The sequence below is a fragment of the Chelonia mydas genome, chromosome 2 (genome assembly GCF_015237465.2).
Source record: "Chelonia mydas isolate rCheMyd1 chromosome 2, rCheMyd1.pri.v2, whole genome shotgun sequence".
Lineage (NCBI taxonomy): Eukaryota > Metazoa > Chordata > Testudines > Cheloniidae > Chelonia > Chelonia mydas.
Window position 1 is genome coordinate 197,083,501 of NC_057850.1, and position 21,518 is coordinate 197,105,018.

At 42.5% G+C, this 21,518-nt stretch overlaps 1 protein-coding gene across 10 annotated transcripts in view; it reads left to right on the forward strand.

Moving 5' to 3' along the window:
* Positions 1 to 21,518, forward strand: part of TBC1D5 (TBC1 domain family member 5) — a 472,491-nt gene that overhangs the window by 376,333 nt on the left and 74,640 nt on the right. For all 10 annotated transcript variants that reach the window (XM_037890457.2, XM_043540976.1, XM_037890455.2 and 7 more), the window contains 2 exons: positions 486 to 571; positions 10,010 to 10,263. In XM_037890457.2, the coding sequence (XP_037746385.1) occupies positions 486 to 571; positions 10,010 to 10,263 (340 nt within the window). The remainder of the gene's footprint in view (positions 1 to 485; positions 572 to 10,009; positions 10,264 to 21,518) is intronic.

Sequence of the window (21,518 nt, forward strand, 5' to 3'; positions counted from 1 at the left end):
TTGTTTAACTAAAATGTTCTAACAAGTGGGTACTTTAATTTTAAATTAGAAATTATAGCTAGTCCTTACTATTAATGTTTTCTTTAATATGATCCCTTTATAGGCACATGTTTTAGTGATACACTTTATAGTCAGAACTTGAGAAGGGACAAAACTAGCTTGGAAAAGAACTTCCCCAGAAAGTTCAGATCCAGACTCGAACATTGTAGCTCAGTCCCCTTTCTATATGGATGAATATATGCTTAGTTATGGTATTTGTGGAAGAGTCTTAAAGTCATCAGATGAGAACAATGGAATCTAAAATATTTCAAAGCTGGCTTTCCTTTTTTATATATTGTTCCTACCTTTATGAATTATGGTCCTAGGAAAAAAGAAATGAGTTTTTAATCTATAATCCTTATTGATTAACTTTTGTATTAAGATACTGATGCCTAATTTTTATTAAATATTTTCTAATTTAAACATTCTAACACTCTTTTCTGTAGAAAAATCCAAGACCAGTGACTTACCAATTCCAACAAAATTTAGATTATTACAAAGCACGTGGAGCAGACTTGATGAATAAAACCCGGTAAGACACTTTCATATATGTTGCATTTTAATTAACACCTTACCCAAAAATAGCGAATATTTTATAGATTGCTTTGATTCAAAACAGGAATTATACAAACAGTATATGGAACACAAATGACTATTATCATAGTATTTTAGAAACGTAGGGCTGGAAGTGACCTCGAGTTATCAACTGTTCCAGCACCCTGTGCTGAGGCAGGATGATGTATATCTAAGCTATCCCTGATGGATATGTCTAACCTGTTCTAAAAAGTTTTCAATGACAGGGATTCTACAACCTCCCAGGAAGCCTGTTCCAGTTTTACTATCTTTATAGTTATATATAGTTTTTCCTAATATCTAACCTAAATTTCCCTTACTGCAGATTAAGCCCATTACTTCTTGTCCTACCAGCAATAGACATGGAGAACAATTGATCACTGTCTTCTTTATAACAGCCCTTAACATATTTGAAGACTGATATCAGGTCCCCACATAGTCTTCTCTTCTCAAGACTCAAAGTCCCCAATTTTTTGACTTCTCCTAGGTCAGGTTTTCTAAACCTTTTATCATTTTTGTTGCTCTTCTCTACACTCTCTCCAATTTGTCCACATCTTTCTTAAAGTGCAGCTTCTGGAACTGCACACCGTACCGCATCTGAGGCCTCAGCAGGGCCAAGTAGAGTAGAACAATGATCTCTCATGTCTTACATACAACACTCCTGTTAATACACCCCAGAATGATGTTAGCCTTCCTTGCAACTGCTTCATGTTATTGACTCGTGCAATTTGTGATTTCGTATAACCCCTGGACTCTTTTCAGTAGTACTGCCTCCCCAGTTACTCCCCATTTTGTAGTTGTGCATTTGGGTTTTTTTCTTCGTAAGTATAATACTTTGCACTTGTCTTCATTAATTATGTGAAATTAATTTTTTCATCTTTGCACAATCAATAATATTACAAAGAGTGCTATATTCTAGCTTGCACGCTCTCTCTCTCAGGCTAGGGTCTTGTCTACACTTGCAATAGCTTAAAACTGATTTACTTGAACTGGTGCAAACCACTGTGTGGACATTCTTCGATCAGTCTACCACAGCTTCTATCAACTGATCTTATTCCTTTTAAACTGATTGAAGAATGCCCACACAGCAGTTTGCAGCAGTTCAACTAAACCAGTTTTAAAACATATCCTTGGTGAAACCAGAGATCTAAATTCCATTACACTAGGCACTGTACAAGCACGTAACATAAAGATGGTTTCTGCCTCAAAGCACTTAAAATCTAAGTATAGTGACCGAGTTTCAAAACAATCACCAGTCAAAGGATAGAGGGCCAAATCCTGCTTACATTACTTATGCTTTTATCTCATTGAAGTCAATGGGTCTACTTTCCTGATAGGGAAAAGCACAATTTGGTCCTTAAAATACAAAGATGCATTTGTAATATCCATGTTTTTAGTGCTATGTGACCAAAAAGCTCTGTTTTATTAGAATAATCACTGTATGAGAAAACTACTACAAGTATAAAAATTCCAGGACGGGTTTAATATTTGTATTTTTTATCAGGCTTAAAATGAATTGATGCTATCCCATAGGTTGCAAACTTTGGATATTGAAATGGTGGTTATGGAATGTGCTGCCATGCCAGTGCTAATCTTATCATTGTAAAATAAATAAAAGGGACACCCATCCCATTTTTCACACACCTCTCCTATCTAATACAGTGCCAGCTTGCAATGTGCAAAGAATTTTAAATTTTGAGGGATGGGAAAAAAATGAAAAGTTTCTTTTTTGCTAGCTTCTCTCTGTGCCTTATGATGATATCAAGTGACAATGAGTGAAAAAGACAACGATATTACATCACAACGTGATTAGCAGCATTACGTTACTATAGCATAATGTTCTAGCTATTTGTCCTGTTGAGAAACTTAGAAAGATGGCTATCCAGAGGAGGATGTCCTGCCCCAGGAATCATGGTGTTCTTTTGTATTGGCCCAGCCTCATTCCTTGGTCTGTGGGATCAATATTCTTGCTGCTCCTGCATCTTTGACTTGTAGCATGGGGACTTTGATTCTTTCTGGTGGACAGGGAAACCCCAAAATATAGTCTCCACCTGAGCTGTCCTATAGAAGATTCTACAACCTCTCTTCTGCTACCCTCCAAGTCTGCATTTTTCGTACAACTGTTTTAGGAGGCCCAACTGCAGCTTATTATATTCTCTCTCTCTCATTGTACTGCTCTTTCGTGGAACACCCAGGCACTCTTTTAACTCCTACTGCAAGACTTCTTGACCCAGTTTGCTTCTCAAGAGCTCCTTGGTCTCTTTTTCAAAATACAGGATCTGTAGGATTTCTGTGTCCTACACACAACTGTGGTGAGCTGCAGCTGCTTTTTGTTGTGTCTCAGATGGTGTCTCATGCTGCAGAAACATATTAAAGTATAATTGTGGAACTTATGAGCTAGTGGCTCTCCCTGCAGTTATCATGGAACTTGCATGATAGCAGTATTGCAGCTGCTGGCAAAGCTTTCTTCCCTACTTGAGGCTTCCTGGAAGGAGAGGATTCTAACTAGGGTTGTCAAGCGATTTAAAAAATTAATCATGATTAATCGCGCTGTTAAACAACAATAGAATACCATTTATTTTAAATATTTTTGGATGTTTACTACATTTTGAAATCTATTAATTTCAATTGCAATGCAGAATACAAAGTGTACAGTGCTCACTTTATATTTATTACAAATATTTGCACTGTAAAAAACAAAAAAAAATTTCAGTTCACCTTATACAAGTATTGTAGTGCAATCTCTTTATCATAAAGGTTGAACTTACAAATGAAGAATTATGTAAAAAAACCTGCATTCAAAAATAAAGCAATGTAAATCTTTAGAACCAACAAGTCCACTCAGTCCTACTTCTTGGTCAGCCAATGACTCAGACAAGGTTGGTTACAATTTGCAAGAGAAAATGCTGCCTGCTTCTTGTTTACAGTGTCACTTGAAAGTGAGAGCAGACGTTCACATGGCACTGCTGTAGCTGGCGTTGCAAGATATTTACATGCCATATGCGCTAAAGATTCATATGTCCCTTCATGCTTCAATCACCATTCCAGAGGACATGCTTCCATGCTGATAATGGATTCAGCTTGATAACAATCCAAAGCAGTGCGGACTGATGCATGTTCATTTTCATCATCTGAGTCAGATGCTACCAGCAGAAGGTTGATTTTCTTTTTGGTGGTTTGGATTCTGTAGTTTCCGCATCAGTGTGTTGCTCTTTTAAGACTTCTAAAAGGATGTTCCACACCTCGTCCCTTCTTTGGAAGGCACTTCAGATTCTTAAACCTTGGGTCAAGTGCTGTAGTTATTTTTAGATATCTCACATGGATACATTTTGTCAAATCTGCTGTGAAAGTGTTCTTAAAACAAACAATTGCTGGGTCATTATCTGAGACCGCTATAACATGAAATATATGCAGAATGCAGGTAAAACAGAGCAGGAGACATACAGTTCTCCCCCCAAGGAGTACAGTCACTAATTTAATTGATTCATTTTTTTTTAATGAGCATCATGAGTATGGAAGCATGTCCTCTGGAATGGTGGTAGAAGCATTAAGGGGCATATGAATGTTTAGCATATATGGCATGTAAATACTTTGCAACGCCGACTACAAAAGTGCCATGCAAACGCCTGTTTTCCGTTTCAGGGGACATTGTAAATAAGAAGCAGGCAGCAGTATCTCCCGTCAATGTAAACAAACTTGTTTGTCTTAGCAATTGGCAGAATAAGAAGTAGGACTGAGTCGACTTGTAGGCTCTAAAGTTTTATACTGTTTTGTTTTTGCGTGCAGTTATGTAACAAAAAAAATCTACATTTGTAAGTGACACTTTCATGATAAAGAGATTGCACTTCAGTACTTGTATCAGGTGAACTGAAAAGTACTATTTTTTTTGTTTATCATTTTTACAGTGCATGTCTTTGTAATCAAAAATAATAATATAAAGTGAGCAGTGTACACTTTGTATTCTGTGTTGTAATTGAAATCAATATTGAAAATGTAGAAAAACATTCAAAAATATTTAATACATTTCAGTTGGTATTCTATTGTTATAAGTACGATTAATTCATGATTAATTTTTTTAATCACAATTAATTTTTTTGAGTTAATCATGTGAGTTAACTGCGATTAATTGACAGCCCTAATCCTAACTATTACGTGTGGCACTGGAGGATAGAGCGCTTTGATTCTGACACAGCAGCGAAATGAGGACAGACATATGGATGGATTTTAACTGGCAGGCCACAACATTTAATAAGTTTAAACATAGGGGAGAGTCAAAACCTGTCCATCACCTAGGGGTTACAGAGCTCCTACCATATAACCCACAACTCTGGGTGGCTGTCCTCAGCCTAACCCCTAGGACTCTGCTCACCCCACAAGGGGGACAGAAGTTGCAGAAGGGTGGGGACCTTGGCTGGTGAGGGCCACAAGATCTCACCCAAAGCCCATCACCAAAATACCATGTCTTTTATCGTTTTAATGGCACTGGAAACTGGCCACAAGTTGCGACAAGTTAACTCAACCAGGTAGCTGAGTTGGGTACTAAGCACATTCTTCCTTAACCTACTGTGGCATGAAGGTGCTGCAAGGTCTGTGAAAAGCTCCCCAGACCTCTGCCAATTGTCCCTATTGGAGAAAAAATTCCTTCCTGACCCCCATGCAGGAAATGGGCTAGACCTGCAGCATCTGCCAAACTGTTCTCCCATTTTAAATTCAGGGGTTACTGGGTGGGACTGCTGGAATAGAGCTGAGAAAGAGCATGGCCCATGCTCCAGGTGAAATCTTGGCACCTGGGGAAAGCTGACCAATGAGCAGCACTCCCTGCCCCACATCTGGCCGGTGGGTTCCAGTGACTCGCCTAGGGGACAAGCTACCTGGTTTCCATCATTGAGTCACCCTCCCTCGCTGCTGGGGCTATCCCCCTTCGCTGCTGCCCCAGTCAAGGTCCTCCACCTGTTGAGGTGGGTGGATGGCATATGGAACTGGTATGAGCTCTTCATTAGGCTCAGCTTCTGCTACATGTAGTTTAAATACTTTTTAATTATTTAGGAAGTAGATGAAGGGTCCATCCACTCCTCCCTGCCTTTCTTGCCTGTAGGCAAAGTGATCAAAGGATTCCCCGGATACCTTGCTAATGGCAAATATTATAATTTATTTCATACAGTGAGGTACTCTCTTATAACTATATAGAAATGGTGGAATACTCCTAGAATACTGCATCAGACCCTAGTGCCTCAGTATATCACAAAGATGTCAATACAATGGAGAGAGTTCATTGATAAGAGCAAAAATTAAGGAGTTGCCAGAATGACACATAATGGAAGTTTAAAACTACTAATCAAGACAGCTAAACTGCTGGTGGGAATATAGCTTCTTTGCAAGTATTTGAAGAGGATAAATACCAATGTAGTAGAGGAATTGTGAAGCATAGCTCAAGGAGGGAATAACTAGGAGGACTGGATTTCAACAAAGAAATATTTAGGCCGTATCATTTCAATAGTATTGTACTTTGATATACTCTCCCAAAGGAAGTAGTGGCCTCATTAAAAAATATACTGAACAAAGCACTGGAAAATATATCATTAGGGATTGGCTCTGCAGTGAGCGAAGAATGGATTCGATAACTAAACAGGGGGGTTTTTTATCTTTAATTTCTGAGATTCTATGATACATTTAAAATATCTTTACAAATCTACACTATATTGCTTAATTTTTTGTTCTTTTAAAACTTTTAAATGTGTCATATTCATGTAGATTTTTCTCTTTTAATGGCTACTTACTGATGAGATAAGGTTTTCATAAAACAAAACATTTTCATCTGAGCAGAAAATTGAAGAGATTGAATCATCTTGTTTAAAAATATACCATTCATAGTCAAGGTCAATGATGCTTATTGTGATGAAACAAAATTGTTTGCTTCATAGATTGGATTTACGTCTCCTTGACATTCATGTTTTTAAACCAATGTCTTACTTTTAAATGCATCTGCTGATAACTCTATAATATAATCAATCCTCATTTTTCTTGTAATTGTCGTGCATGTTCGGTACATTTTGATGGCTCAAGTGCAGACATTGATCCATGTTTAGTGGCTTCAATCATCGTTTGCACTAGTATATAAGCTTAATATACTATTTTAGGTGGTAGGAAATAGATATAGTGCCCTTATTCTTCTGAACTTCAATCTGGTGTCAAAGCATCTCGTCCTGCATACCTAATGCCCTGTCATTGCTTGTATTTCCTGAAACTGCAACTTGAGGAAAACACCACATAACTCCACTTAGGGATCTAAGGAAAAAAAATAGCAACAGCTTTTCGTGGCAAGCCACTAAAGTGCCAAAATTATTGTTTGGCTTGTTGTGTTCGTGTCCTGAGGTGATCATTGCCAATGCAAGGTCAGTTCATAAGAGACCTGAACCCTGGCAAATGTTTAAAGCTGAATAACCAATCCTCATCTAATTCTCAGATGATATGTAACAGTCTTTTACAATTTTGATAAATTTGCTCTCAGTCTGCCTACTCCAGCTAAGCACTACTTCAGTTAAAGAAAGTGGTATTAACAGCTTTGAGCTGCCCAGAAAAGAATACTGTAGTAATGAAGTGGCGAGCTCTGTTTCCTCTCTTTCTGTGAGAGAAGGAATGTTGTCCCACAGTCCTTGTAAATGTGAACAAAGAGAGCCACAATATTGCCAGCCAGTTTTTCACACATTTTGAGAATTGCTGTTTTACCTATTTGAGGAAAACTTCACCCTAAGTATGAGTGGGAAATTGAAATGCTCCATTCAATGAAATCATTAGATTTTGGCAAATGCTGTGCAATTTGAACTTATTCAAAGTAGCTACAATTCATGGAAATTAAGGTATAGCATGTTATCCTTCGAAATCATATTGACAAATGACATTCATTTTTTTTCCTCCCACCCCATATTAAACTCAATCACACAACTCGGTTACTTGAGGTGTATATTAGGCTAAGTATTTGCCAGAGTGGATCCTGTCTGAATAATGATTTCAGGATTGGATCTATATACCATAACGTAACCCTTATTACTGTTCCCTTTTATTTTTAACTACAGTGGCTATTTTTAATGCACTTAAGTTATTTGCATCATTAAGAACAAGAAAATTTGCTGAACAATTTCATCTCTTCAAAATAAAGGAGAAGAAAAACAGCTTCTAATTTCCAGTGAAAGTGTTAAGATAACCCAGAGATCAGCAAAGCCATTTCTATTTGATCAGACAATTGATATTCAAGCAATATATGATAAATGATTGGATGGCCTTTGCAGGAATTTCACCATCACAAAAATCATCAAGATTTTGCTTTTAATGACTTTTTTTTCTTAACTATGATCTAAATGGCTGTGCTAAAGAATCAGAAAAAAATATGTTAAAAGAAGATTATCCTTAATCATTGTACTGGGACAAAATAAAGTTTTGCAATGTTTTGGTGAATTTTAAACAAACATGCAGTGAGAATGAATTAGTATGGATAGAGTAGGAACTTGAATGTGCATCAGAATATCATCCAAAATTCCCAATATTTGTTTAGTTTGTTTTTTTAAAACCTTCTCCCTATTTACCTCCAGAATGAGTTTCTACAGAGACTTTCTACAGAGAAAGTCTAGGCGTAGAGTCAAACTGCTTAAAAAGTTGTTTGACTTCAAGTCAGAGTTGATAAGATTAAAATCTGAGAGAGCATGAGCACTAGAGAGAGAGCATCCATCCTACTTATGGGCCTTCATCCATATCTTGGTTTGGACTTTGCCAAAGTCTGTAAGATGAGCGAATCATGCTCAGCGGGCATCAAGCCTTGTTTATGGCCAGCCTTGCCTCTGGCTATAGCTACATCCATCACCAGACTCTTGTGGAGCCTGGAAGTAAGCTTAAGGAATGCTTGGGCATCACATACCCCTTGGTGACTTCCTGGATGGTATGTGGATATTGTCAAATGTCCTTCATCAGATAGCTCAGGACTAGATACGTGGGTACTGACATCCTATCTACAAGGAGACCCTTCTTCAGCAAAATATTTCCTCTGAAGTCCCAAATGATTTCCAGAGTAAATGGAACAGCCTTAGTCACTCTCTCACCGAATAAGGGGAAACGGTGGGTGTGCCTCTGGCATTTTTATTATGGTAGCACACACTTAGTAGCCCTAGACACAAATCAGGACCCCCACCATGCTAGGTGCTTTATGAACACAGAACAAAAAGAAGATCCCTGTCCTGTGAAACTTACAGTCTAAGTAGACGTCCCATATACTTGGCATTGGAAGAGCTATTCACCCTATTCCCTCCTGCTCACTGTCCTTATCATCCCATACAGACAACTCAGATTGCTGTTTGGAAGATGAAGAGGGGACTATCAAATGCCGCCTGAGCAGATGCCAACCAGTCTTGTGCTGAACTCACCATTGTCAGCGGGTTCAGGGCACACACTGGTAGCTAAGGGCATTGAGGCTGGGGCATGAGTCTTGACTCTGATATGCTTCATACACTTTCTGACTTCAGTGCTCTGAGTGCATTTAGCACTGAGGTCAGGCTTTAGACTATACATCCTCATCAACTTGGAGCAATTATTTGTATTATCATCGTACCTAGGAGCCCTAGTCATGAAACAGGACCCCACAGTTTTACTGGCTATACAATGTCTTGGAAGGAGAGTGACACGTTACAGTCCATCCTGGAATCATGGATATGACTTATCTGTGCTGACTACCAGGCCTGGAATGTCTGGAGATCTTGACTGATCATGTACAGTAATTGAATTGGCACAGACGATAAGTGCTAGCAGGGAAGTGAAGCCTTGACCTCTGGTAGGCTGTGAAAGCAACAAGGCATTGATGTTTTGACACACTGTATAACACAAATGGAGGAGCTTTGGCACACTGCGTAACACAAATGGAGGAGCAGAAGAACAACACAGAATAATCAGAATAGTAATACACATGCCATACAGTAGTCTAACTTTTTCGAAGCGCCATTCCAAAAAAACATTGTTTATATGTGGCCTGGTTTTACTAAGAGTCAGGGGATGCCATAAAAATGCACAAACTATCCTCGCTCCATAATGTAGCAGTAGTGCTTTTGTCAACATATTACAGCATTCAATATGGGTGGGAATACGACAGAGTATAACTACTCTTTTCAGTATAAAGCTTTCCGTTATATTAAACTCCATCATGATCACCCACTTCACAACGTTCTCAGTATTTGCCCTCTGTTGACACTGTATTTGTATTTATGCACAAATTCATGTGTACATGTAAAATTCAATATGTGTAATGTCCTTGTGCCTTAGAAGATTTTTTCCACTCTTTGTAAAATGCTGCATATATTTGTAATGCTCTATAAATTACTAATGATCACGATATTTTCATTTCCATTTTATTTTTCAGTGCCAGTGCAAAGGTTGCTCCACTGAACATTAATAAAGTCTCCAATAGCTTGCTTAATTTTGGTCGAAAGCTGATTGCCCCAGCTATGGCTTCAGGTAGTCCTGCAGGCCCAGCTATTAGTGCTAGCAGCTTTCCTTCTGCTGTAATGCCCATCAGGAGCACTGTGGAGCCCCTCCAGCACCAACACCTACAGGCGCAGCAGCAACAGCAGAGAATGATGAAATCGGAAAGCATGCCAGTTCAGCTGAGCAAAGGTAAAAATGAGACATAAGAAAAGACTCCAGGTGTGGCGTGGAATTCCACGAATCTCAAACAGAATCTTGCCGTCAAAAATTTGCCCGAGAGGGAGCAACTTGTTATATTGATTTGATCTGGTATTTCTGTAGATTAACATTTCTGTAACTGAAATAGTCAACTTGCAGCTAAGCTTAGTAGCTTAGTAGCACTGTTTTGTGTGCTGTGGTGTGTTTGCACCTTAATGTGATTCAGTTTAGAAATTGTGGCTGTAGAGAATAGACAAATAAGATTTTTCCATCTTTTAAAAGAATTTTTTTTAAAAAATGTTTATAGAGGAAATAGTGGATAAAACAACCTAACACTAAACCTTAGCAGTCCCTCTAGATGTTATTTTCTTCTCTCTCCTAAATGGCTAATATTACATTTTGGGCTGTATAACTTTCCTCATAGTTGACTCTGGCTCTCAGGCATAAAGCTCTTGTGTAACAGTACTAGCTGAGTACTAATGAAGGAACATAATAGTCACTGTAAAATGTTCTGTGATTGATCCATATCTCATTCCTTTCAGAATACTGGTGTCTCATTTTGATTACAGTTAATAGCATAAAACATATTTGCTTTTGACAATTGGCATTACACCCAGAGGGAGCCCACGCTTCTTTTAAGAAATACTGACTTTTTTCTTGAGGCTTAAAATGTTTCTATTTCCTTACACTTCTCAATTAAATTTTTTTTTACAGTCAGCAAAATAAATAGTGGGTGATCTTAAACCTCAGCCACAGTACAGTGCACTGTACAGGAGACAGACTTCTGTTTCTTGGTCTAATGGCCGCCAAGAAGATAACGTTGTTTGTTATAAGGGAGGAGTATGTAGACTCTGTGTATTCATTTCTTTCTACCTCCAAACATTTTCTAGGGGATAATGAGCTTGAAGGCAGATGTTGGTTCTCCTGAGCCCCACAGTAAGCACCCAGTAGGAAGTCACTTTTTGAAATAAGCTGAAAATATATGGGGAGAAAAATAATAATAATATAAAAATAATACTTTGCACATCTATGACCCAAATGTCCTCCTCCTCCTTACCTGCCATATCAAGGGTCCTGGTGGGCCAATTCTAGCTTCTTATCAGGCATCATGTAGCCAGTGGCTATTGGTTGAGCAGAGCTCAAAAGGACAGTCACAGTCGCCTTGCTTTTCCTGTATAAAGTAATTTGAAGCACTTTTCTAGGTGCCTGGCTGAAGTCCAGCTAAGTAATTCCTTAGCAATCCCAGCTCAGACTTGGGGCACTGCAGAAACTGCCCCAGCAGGGCTCTACAATCTGTAAAAGTGAAAGTCCTTGCCTAGTGGCAGTTGTATGTGGGCTGAAGGAGAAACTGAAAACCAATGAATTCCTTAATGTCTCTCAGTTGAAGCAGGGCCCCACATGACTCACATGTCAGATGTCCGAATCATGCTCCTATTGAATCTTTGATAAAACTCCTATTCGCTTCAGTGGAAGCAGATTGGGGCCTGGAGGGAAACAAGTCCAATGATTTTTGATTTTTTTAAAAATAGTGTTCCCCTTTCAGCAATTTCACAGCCCCGTTTTCTTTGTCCCAATTTTTTGTGGGGAAGGGTGGTAATAAAATGAGGTCCTTGTAAATTTTGGAGGTTGTCTGCTTCAGATAAAATGAGTGAACGAGCTGAGATAGCTTGAAAACACTGGGTATGTCTACACTAGGAAAAAGGTGAGTATCTATATCATGACAAGAAGAAAAGGAGGACTTGTGGCACCTTAGAGACTAACAAATTTATTTGAGCATAAGCTTTCGTGAGCTACAGCTCAATTCATCTACAAGTCCTCCTTTTCTTTTTGCGGATACAGGCTAACAGGGCTACTACTCTGAAACCTACATCATGACAGCTGACACATTGTGAAATCCTAGCCTAGACAGAGCAAGTTGTAGTTCTATCTAGATTTAGGTGAACCCAAGGGTTGCCCTGTCTACACTAGGATTTTACAACATGCTACCTGTCACATGTTAGCCATCATGTTGTAAAAACACCCTCTAAATACAGTAATCAGTCAGAACAGAGATTTGCAGGGGTCAGTCAGAGCAGAGAGATTTGTAATCATGCTACAGTTATTATAAAAGTTACCATACAATGATTATTTACAACTTCCTGCACAAGTAGCAGAACAGGGATTTACATGCTGTACTGTTACTGACAAATAATAGTAGTGATGCAAGTTAGAGATCCAGAACCAGTCTGGGCACAAGGAACTTCATAGTTGGAAAAATCCTACAGTTATGCTTCAGTAATGTAAAGCATCCATATATTCTGTTAAAGACTATTCCACTTCAGTAAAATGAAGGGTAATAAGCATCTTTGTGTATCTGTAATTGCTATTTTTCTTTAGTCCAGTATTCTGTCACTGGTTTACACTGATTTGAGACTTCTCATTATTGTTTAATATAGAACCATTAGATGTGATTTGAAGACCAAAAAGACTTGACATCATTAACTATGTATAAACTTTTTGTATATGTAGTGAGAATGGTAATGATTGCTATTTTCTATATTAGTTGACTGTACTGTTTGTTTTTCTAAATAGATATTATTTCAATTTTCCTTTGGTAAGCTACAGTTGATTGGTAATTCTAAATTATGGCAAACAAGTCAGTCTAAAAGTGCTGTGATTTAGTTTTTTGAGAAACCAAGCCCAAATGGCTATAGAAATGTAAAGTCATGTCTCTAAGGTGGTGTCAAACGTTACTACCACGGTCAAAGAGAAAGTAAATTCATATATATATGGATCAGCTGATGAACGCAGATTCCTTATCTGCCTTGAGACATTGCTGTACCCAGACACATCACTGTCTTTTTGTAATGACCATTTTGCAGATATTAGCATCGTGAAAGAAAGGGGTGGTGGGGAACATTTGCCTTGGGTACCTTCCACCTTTTCACCTTAGATCTTTCTCCTCACATGTAAACAAAGCAAAGACTTTGAAATGTTGCTAATGTTTACAAAAATGTAGTAGTTTGAGACCATACTTATTTTTAAAAATAAAAATAGCTTATTTACAGTTTATCGTGGTATAAACTCAGGATACCATGGGGATTTTATATGGGATTACTGGAGGCCAGGGAAGTGTGCATAGATGGGTCTGGCAGCTAAGGTGTAGATGTGTCTTCTTCCCCTTGCTTCAACCATCTGCCTTTTTCCTCCTCAGTTCTCACCACTGTATTTCTCCTCAGTTTCCTTCTGCCACACACATTCTTTCTCTCTGTCGCATCTGCTCTTAGGCTCTCATTCAACAAACACTTGTGCACATGTTTAAGTACGTGAATGGGCCCCCTGAAGTCAGGTGGACTATTCAAGTGCATAAAGTTAAACCATGCATAAGCATTTGCAGGATTGGAGGTTGTCTCTGTTTTCACCCTCACCCACCTACACCTTTCTTCCTTTTATTCCCTAATGCTCTCAATACAATTCCACGATCTGGTGCTCTCTCATGATCCAATTGAGATGACTAGAAACATGAATATCAGCTCAAAGTCCCATAGACACCTGCACTTCCAACTAGTGCCTACAGTCTCATGCTGTACATGGTTCTGACTCTGTGTATGAGGAGAACTGGCTGCTAAGGGGGAGGCTTTAGGCAGACCATAATAACAGATCCAGGAGTGGTCCTTCAGGCACATATGCACTCACCTATTCTGGTTTCACCAGCTCAGCTGGCTGACAGCTCCTTGAGGTGACAGTATGCTATTCTTTACAAAAACAAAGCACTGTATTCTGTAAACCTGATCAGTGCAGATCCTGTAAAAGAGGCATTCCTGGTTTTCAGAGTTCACGGTTATCCTAGTTGTTTTGAAAATCTGAAGTTATGTTGTTCACTTACATTAATGTATAGTGGGTTGTAACCATGGTGGGCAAGACAGATTGCTCACTGTTTTCTTGGGCCAGGGGTGAGGGGGTGGTCGGTTGCAAAATGTATTGGACACCTGATAAAATAAAGCCAACGTCTGTCCTGGCATAGCTCTTCTAGATTAGCACGCCTTGCTGAACAGTCACCAACTAGCTGTGGCAGCAGTTACAAAAGTGTTGTTGTGCCTGTTGCTGCTTCTTCGAGTAGTGTCCCGATAAGGTTCCACTGTAGGAGTTGTCTCTGTCCCTGTGCTGCTGATCGGAGAACTTTGGTAGCAGTGTCCGTTGGGACCACACATGCTCTGTCTAGCCTCGTGCTGCACCATGAGGCTAGGCAGCGCGTGTGGGCTAACCGTTCTTGCTTCCTTCTCAACTGCCCCTGGCTAGAGACAGAGCCTTTAGCTGTCCATTAGCAGATCGTTAACTCTCCTTTTCAGTTGTTAATCTTTAGCTTTTAAAAACCCTTTAGCCTTCTTTGACTTCTGTTTGTCCATGCCCTAAAGAAAAAACCAACCCAATAACAACAACAACAAGAAAAAAGAAAAGGCTTCGTTCTTGTGTCAACCCTGGGTGTGGGGGGCACCCCTGGACAAGGATATGCTCAGCTCTTCAGGCTTCAAGAAGCGTCGCACTTGCAGTGATGCAATCTTGGTCACCGGTAAGCACACTCAGTGCATTCACTGCCACAGTGAGCACCACATCCAACAAAAGAGTTCCCTGTGCCAGCAGCTCTGACTGAGATTTTGCAAGGACAGAGAGCTCCACCAGAAAATCATCTTTATGGAGATGGTTCTCTGACCCCAGCCCTCCAGAAGGGCTTGAGTCTTCCCCTCAACCTTCAACTTCAAGTAGTGGGTCAAAAAAACAGTTTGGGGACTCCTCTCCCAAGTCAAAAAAGAAAGCAGGAAGTCCCCTCAGCGAGCCCAGGGATAGCCAAAAGCAATCATCCTCTCACTTGGTATCCTCTGAACTGTCGGCACAAGGATCATCTGGCACCCACGGCTCACAGCAACCATCAGTGTCCAGTGCTGTTGATAGGCCCACAGACCCTTTGGGCATGGGCACCAAATTTTCGGGACAGAGAGACAATGGCAAACTCCCTAAAACGCTCCTGGTACAGGAGCTGTTGTCTCGTTACCGGTGGCAGCATCGGCCCATCCAGCACCAGAGAGATCAGTATGGGTGAGGTCCCCATCTCCCCTCGCACCACCACCAACACCCAGATGCTCGGTAAAGGTAGAATTCCATCAGGCCAGTGACCTGGCTATGTTGGAAGCTCCTGGCTCTTTGCCCATCGGTACCGAGATCACGGCACCGACCCATGGCCAACCATAGGGTATTTCCCAATATGTCATGCCCCTCTGATATTGAGTGAGGGATCAGTCAGTAAGTCGGACGGGGTTTCTCTGTACTCCTCCCAAGCTCTATATAGGGCCCAATGTCAACAGGGTTTGAGAATGTACCACCAGACAGCCCCATCACCATCTTGGTATGGTCACCCATGGGCACCTCCACCAGGCTCTGTACCACTGTAGTGGCCACACTGGGACCCCTGGGTGGCGCACCAACAACCTGCCTCTTGGGCACCAAGTATCACCTGGAGCTTCCAAGGCATGCCCTCTCAGCTGCAGCATCACAGACCTCAGAACCCCAAGAAGTGGCGGAGGAAGAGGTAGACAGAGGAGGAGATCACACTGAAGGCCATCCTCTTCTTCGCCGGACAAAGCAGTCATGCTGTCGCCACCTTCCATGGCAGATGACTTCCGCTTGTTCTGAGATCTGTTGAAGAGAGTGGCAGACATCCTCTGCATAATATTGGAGGAGATTAAAAATACACACCTCCAGCTTATTGAAATCCTCCAGGCCTCATCTGCCTCCAAAATTGTCCTCCCAATCAATGAGGCCATCCTAGACCGAGCTAAGATGGTGTGGCAAACCCCAGCCTCGGTAGCCCCAACATGCAAAAGGGCAGACAAAAAATATTATGTCCCTACAAAGGAATCAGAGTTCCTGTTCACCCACCAACCACCCAATTCCATTATGGTGGACTCTGTGAAATCTCACGGCCGACAGCACAACTCTAGGACGACACCCTGTGACAGACTGGAAGCACCTTGATCTCTTTGGTAGGAAGGTGTATTCCACACCTACCTTACAGTTTCGAATTGCCAACTACCAGGCACTCTTGGCAAAGTATAAGTACATGAATTACAAGAAATTATATTACTTTATTGATAAGCTGCCGGAGAGTTCCCAGGATTCCTTCAGTGCCATCATCCAGGAAGAACAACTAGTGGAAAAAACAACTTTGCAATCGTCCCTTGACTCCGCCCACATTGCTACCAAGATCATCTCCACAGATACGATGATGAGATGAGCCCTGTGGCTCCACCTCTCGGGATTCCTGAAGGCGGTGCAGATCACAGTGGATGACCTCTCTTTTGAAGGGATGAAGCTCTTCGCCGAGAAGACAGACGCCTCTCTCCACTCCTTGAAGGTTTCCAGGACCACTCTCCAGGACACTGGGAATCTACACACTGGGGCAAAAAAGATGTTTTAGCCCTCAGTGCCATCGGAGGCCTTATTCCCGTCACAATGCCACTAAACCCCAGAAGAAAAAGGGAAAGTTCTCGAACCGAAAGCCTTCAGGTGCCCAGTCCTCAATCCAACCATGTGCCCGTAAGCATCACTTTTGACAGGCAGGTCGAGGCACTGCAAGACCACTCCGCGCTACTACCTGTGACCATGTACCCATTTGGTCACCTTTGGCAACGTTCCACGGTGGGTGGGAGCTCATAAAGTTGGACAGATGGGTCATTGAGATCATCAGATTTGGTTATTCCATCCAGTTCACTTCCCTGCCCCCTCTACAATACTCTTCCCCATTCCTTTTCAGGGACCGTTCTCACAGAACTCTACTACAGCAAGCAATAGATCAGTTCCTGCAGTTACGAGCCATAGAACCAGTACCTCAACATGTACGAAGCAAGGGGTTTACTCTCGGTACTTTCTGATACCCAGAAGGAAGGGAGGTTGGAGGCCCATCTTGGACCTCAGAGTTCTCAACAAGTTTGTCAAAATTCAGAAGTTCAAAATGGTCACATTATCAATTATCATTCCATCACCAGAACAGGGAGACTGGTTTTCAGCCCTCGACCTACAAGATGGCAATTTTCACATCTCAATACTGCTGGCTCATAGACGTTTCCTCAGGTTCACTCTGGGAAACAACCGTTAACAATACAGGGTCCTTCCCTTTGGACTTTCATCAGCCCTGAGAATATTTTTCAAAGTTCTCTCAGAGGTGCCCACATATTTAAGATCTTAAGGGATAATAATTTATCCTTACCTAGACAACTCTCTTCAGTGCCCGGACGCTTCAGGACCATCAAGACACTGAGGGCATGATGCACTCATTTACGGAACTGGGCCTACAGATGAATGCCCAGAATTTGACCCTCACACCAGTGCAATGTCTAGAATTCATAGGGTCTGACCTAGATGCACTACAGGACAAACCCTTCCTACTTCAGGACAGATTTCTGTCGCTAGTATTACTTATAGACATGGCTCAGTGTAGCCCCAAAGTACCAGACACAATCTGCCTCCCGCTCCTGGGGCATATGGCAGTCGGCACAGCAGTGAATCCACATGCCAGACTTCACATGCAATGCCTTCAGCTGTGATTCAGCTCGGTTTACAGGTCGAATAGGGACAGCTTGGATAGACCCGTCACTGCCCACCATGATCAAGAACTCCCTGGACTGGTGGAAGAACCCAGCCAATGCATGCAAAGGGATCCCCTTCTTTTAGATGCCACCTTCGTCACTCTTTACCACAGACACATCATTGGATAGGGCATGCTTTTAAACTGTCTCACAGCACAAGACAAATACCATACATCCCAACTTGAGGATCCTCCACCTCAAAGCATGGCTCCTATGTGGTTCCAGCACCTATAGAGCTCATGGTCAAAGGAAGTGCAAGAGGTTCTACTACCGCAGGGGTCGGCAACCTGCGGCACACGTGCCGATTTTTACTGGCACACTGCTGCCAGCCGGGGTCCCAGCTGCCGACCCCACTCAGCCCGCTGCCTGCTTGAGTGAACGGAACCCCATGCCAGCAGCGGGCTGAGAGGGGCCAGCAGCCGAGACCCCAGCTGGCAGGAGCAAGCGGACAGAACCCCAGACCGGCAGCAGGTGAGCCGCTGCCAGTCTGGGGTTCTGTCTACCACTCCGCTCAGCCCACTGACAGTCTGGGGTTCCATCCACCACTCCACTCAGCCCGCTGACGGTCTGGGGTTCCGTCCACCACTCCACTCAGCCCGCTGACGGTCTGGGGTTCCGTCCACCACTCCACTCAGCCCACTGACTGTCTGGGGTTCCGTCCACCACTCCACTCAGCCCGCTGACGGTCTGGGGTTCCGTCCACCACTCCACTCAGCCCGCTGACGGTCTGGGGTTCCGTCCACCACTCCACTCAGCCCGCTGACGGTCTGGGGTTCCGTCCACCACTCCACTCAGCCCGCTGACGGTCTGGGGTTCCGTCCACCACTCCACTCAGCCCGCTGACTGTCTGGGGTTCCATCCACCACTCCACTCAGCCCGCTGACGGTCTGGGGTTCCGTCCACCACTCCACTCAGCCCACTGACTGTCTGGGGTTCCGTCCACCACTCCACTCAGCCCGCTGACGGTCTGGGGTTCCGTCCACCACTCCACTCAGCCCGCTGACGGTCTGGGGTTCCGTCCACCACTCCACTCAGCCCGCTGACGGTCTGGGGTTCCGTCCACCACTCCACTCAGCCCGCTGACTGTCTGGGGTTCCATCCACCACTCCACTCAGCCCGCTGACGGTCTGGGGTTCCGTCCACCACTCCACTCAGCCCGCTGACAGTCTGGGGTTCCGGCCGCCAGCCCCTTGCCATCCGGAGTACCGGACATCAGCCCCGCTCAGACTGCTGCGGGCCTGGGATACCAGCCACCAGCCCCGCTCATCTTGCTGCTGGTCTGGAGTTCCAGCCACCCAGCCCCTTACCAGCCGGGGTCCTGGCCGCCAGCCCCACTCAGCTCGCTGCCAGTCTGAGGTTTTGTCAGGGGCCCCTGTAAATGTAAAATTTATTACTGGCATGCAAAACCTTAAATTAATGAAGACTTGGCACACCACTTCTCAAAGGTTGCTGACCCCTGTACTACCCATTAGAAAGTCCTCCACACAACGCACTTGCCTGCAGAAATGGTCCCGGTTCAAGATTTCCTGCACGTCCCAACCAATCTCTCCAGTGTCAGCAGCTCTTCCACATATTCTGGAATATGCTCTGACCCTTAAAAATCGGGGTTATCCCTGAGTGCTCTCAGGGTTCACCTAGCAGCTTTTACAGGATTTTACAGTACCGTAGACGGGTATTCAGTACTTTCGCACTGGCTACTAAACGGTTCCTTAAGGGAATAACAAATCTCTTCCCTTGACTTCCCACCCCTTGTGGGACCTAAACCTACTGTTGAAAGGGCTGTCTAGGCCCTCCCTTCGCTAGCATACCCACCAATGAAAACAGTCTTTCTAGTTGCAGTTATCTCAGCAAGGGGAAATAGCAGCTCTGATGGTGCATCCCACACAATATTCTTCTCTGACAAGGTTACACACAGGCTGCATTCAAGGTTCATCCCTGAGGTGACCGCCTCGTTTCACATAAATCAGTCTATTCATGTTCCTGCCTTCTACCCCAAGCCTCACCGAGACAATAGGGAGGCCATATTGCATACCCTAGACGTTAGGAGAGCCCTTGCATTCTACCTTGACAGGACAAAGGCTTTCAGAATGTCCCTTTGACTATTTCTTTCTATGGTGGAAAGATCTAAGGCCTCAGAGATATCAGCTCAAAGACTCTCCAAGTGGGTCTCGAATTGCATCAAGCAGTGCTACCAAATTCATAATATGGCCCCTCCAGATTCGATCCATACACTTTCCACGAGATCAATCTCCTCATCTGTCAGCTTCCTCAAGGATGTTCCCATTTCAGATATCTGCAGAGCGGCGACCTGGGTGTCATTCCACACCTTCGCAGAACAGTATGCGATCACCGGGGACTTTGTCTCTGATGCCATCTTTGGCTCCACAGTACTATCATCTGACTATCTCTGTTCCAAAGTCCCAGCCCTGCAAGGGGGTACTGCTCAGGAGTCACCTACAGTGGAGCACCATTAGGGACACTACTCGAAGAAGAAGTAGTTACTCACATTGTGCAGTAATGATGGTGCTTAGAGATGTGTGACCTTATGGGTCTTCCATAACCTGCCCTCCTCCTCTCTACTTCAGAGTTCTTGTTATTACTCTGTGGTAGAGAAGGAACTGAGGACGGTTAGCCGGCACGTGCTGGGTAGCCTTGTGGCGCAGCACAAGGAGAGACAGCACACATGTGGGCCCAATGGACATGGCTACCGAAGTTCTTTGATCAGCAGCACAGGGACGCAGACACACCTACAGCGGAGCACTCATAGGGACACTACTCAAAGAAACATCGTTATTGCACAAGGTGAGTAACTTCTTCCACCTTCAAAGTCACTCACACTACATTTATAATGAGGGGGGCTCATTTTTTATCAGGAGCTGATTTTTTAAAGATCAATAATTTATGTCCTTTCTTCATTTTAAAGTTTTTGTAATGTGCTGAATTCTTGTGACGTTAATGACTATGCACTAAAATAAGATAAATGGAGAACTGTAGACTGATCTAAAAGAATACAATTATAAATCTGCAAATTCCAGATTCATCTGTAATGTTAGAAATAATAGTTGAACTAAGTACCCAAGCGCTGAGGGTGCCACCTAATTGAAAAATCAAATTCTGCTAATATTAAATTAACCATACTCAGTCTATCCTACAGTATAGGAGAAGATTGGGCACCAATACTGCTTTCTTGTGTAAGATAGCATGCTAACAGCATAAGAATTAAAATATTGTCCTATTCCTACTGAAGGAGCACTTCATTGACCCTGAGGTTAAATTTAAAGCTTGAGTTCAGTGTACTGTGTGTAGAGCTTGTTATCCTAAAAGGAAAATAAATGTGAAGGGGAAAATGTCTCTGGAAAAAAACCTGGCTAAGTTGTTGCCCTCTGTGTGTCACAGGATTTCTTGTTTCTTCAGAAGCCGCTTACTCTTTAATTACCAGCTGGTGATGTGTTCATAGAAGAAAAGAGTTTCTCCTTCAGTTCGTCTTTGTGATATTGACTGTACCTAATTTTTTGTATCATTTAAATTACAGTACAAGATACAGTTTTCCTTTGGGGTCCTTGACTCAAAAAGGCTTTTGATTTGAATTCCACTTTATCACAAGCACATATTAAATGACCAATATGA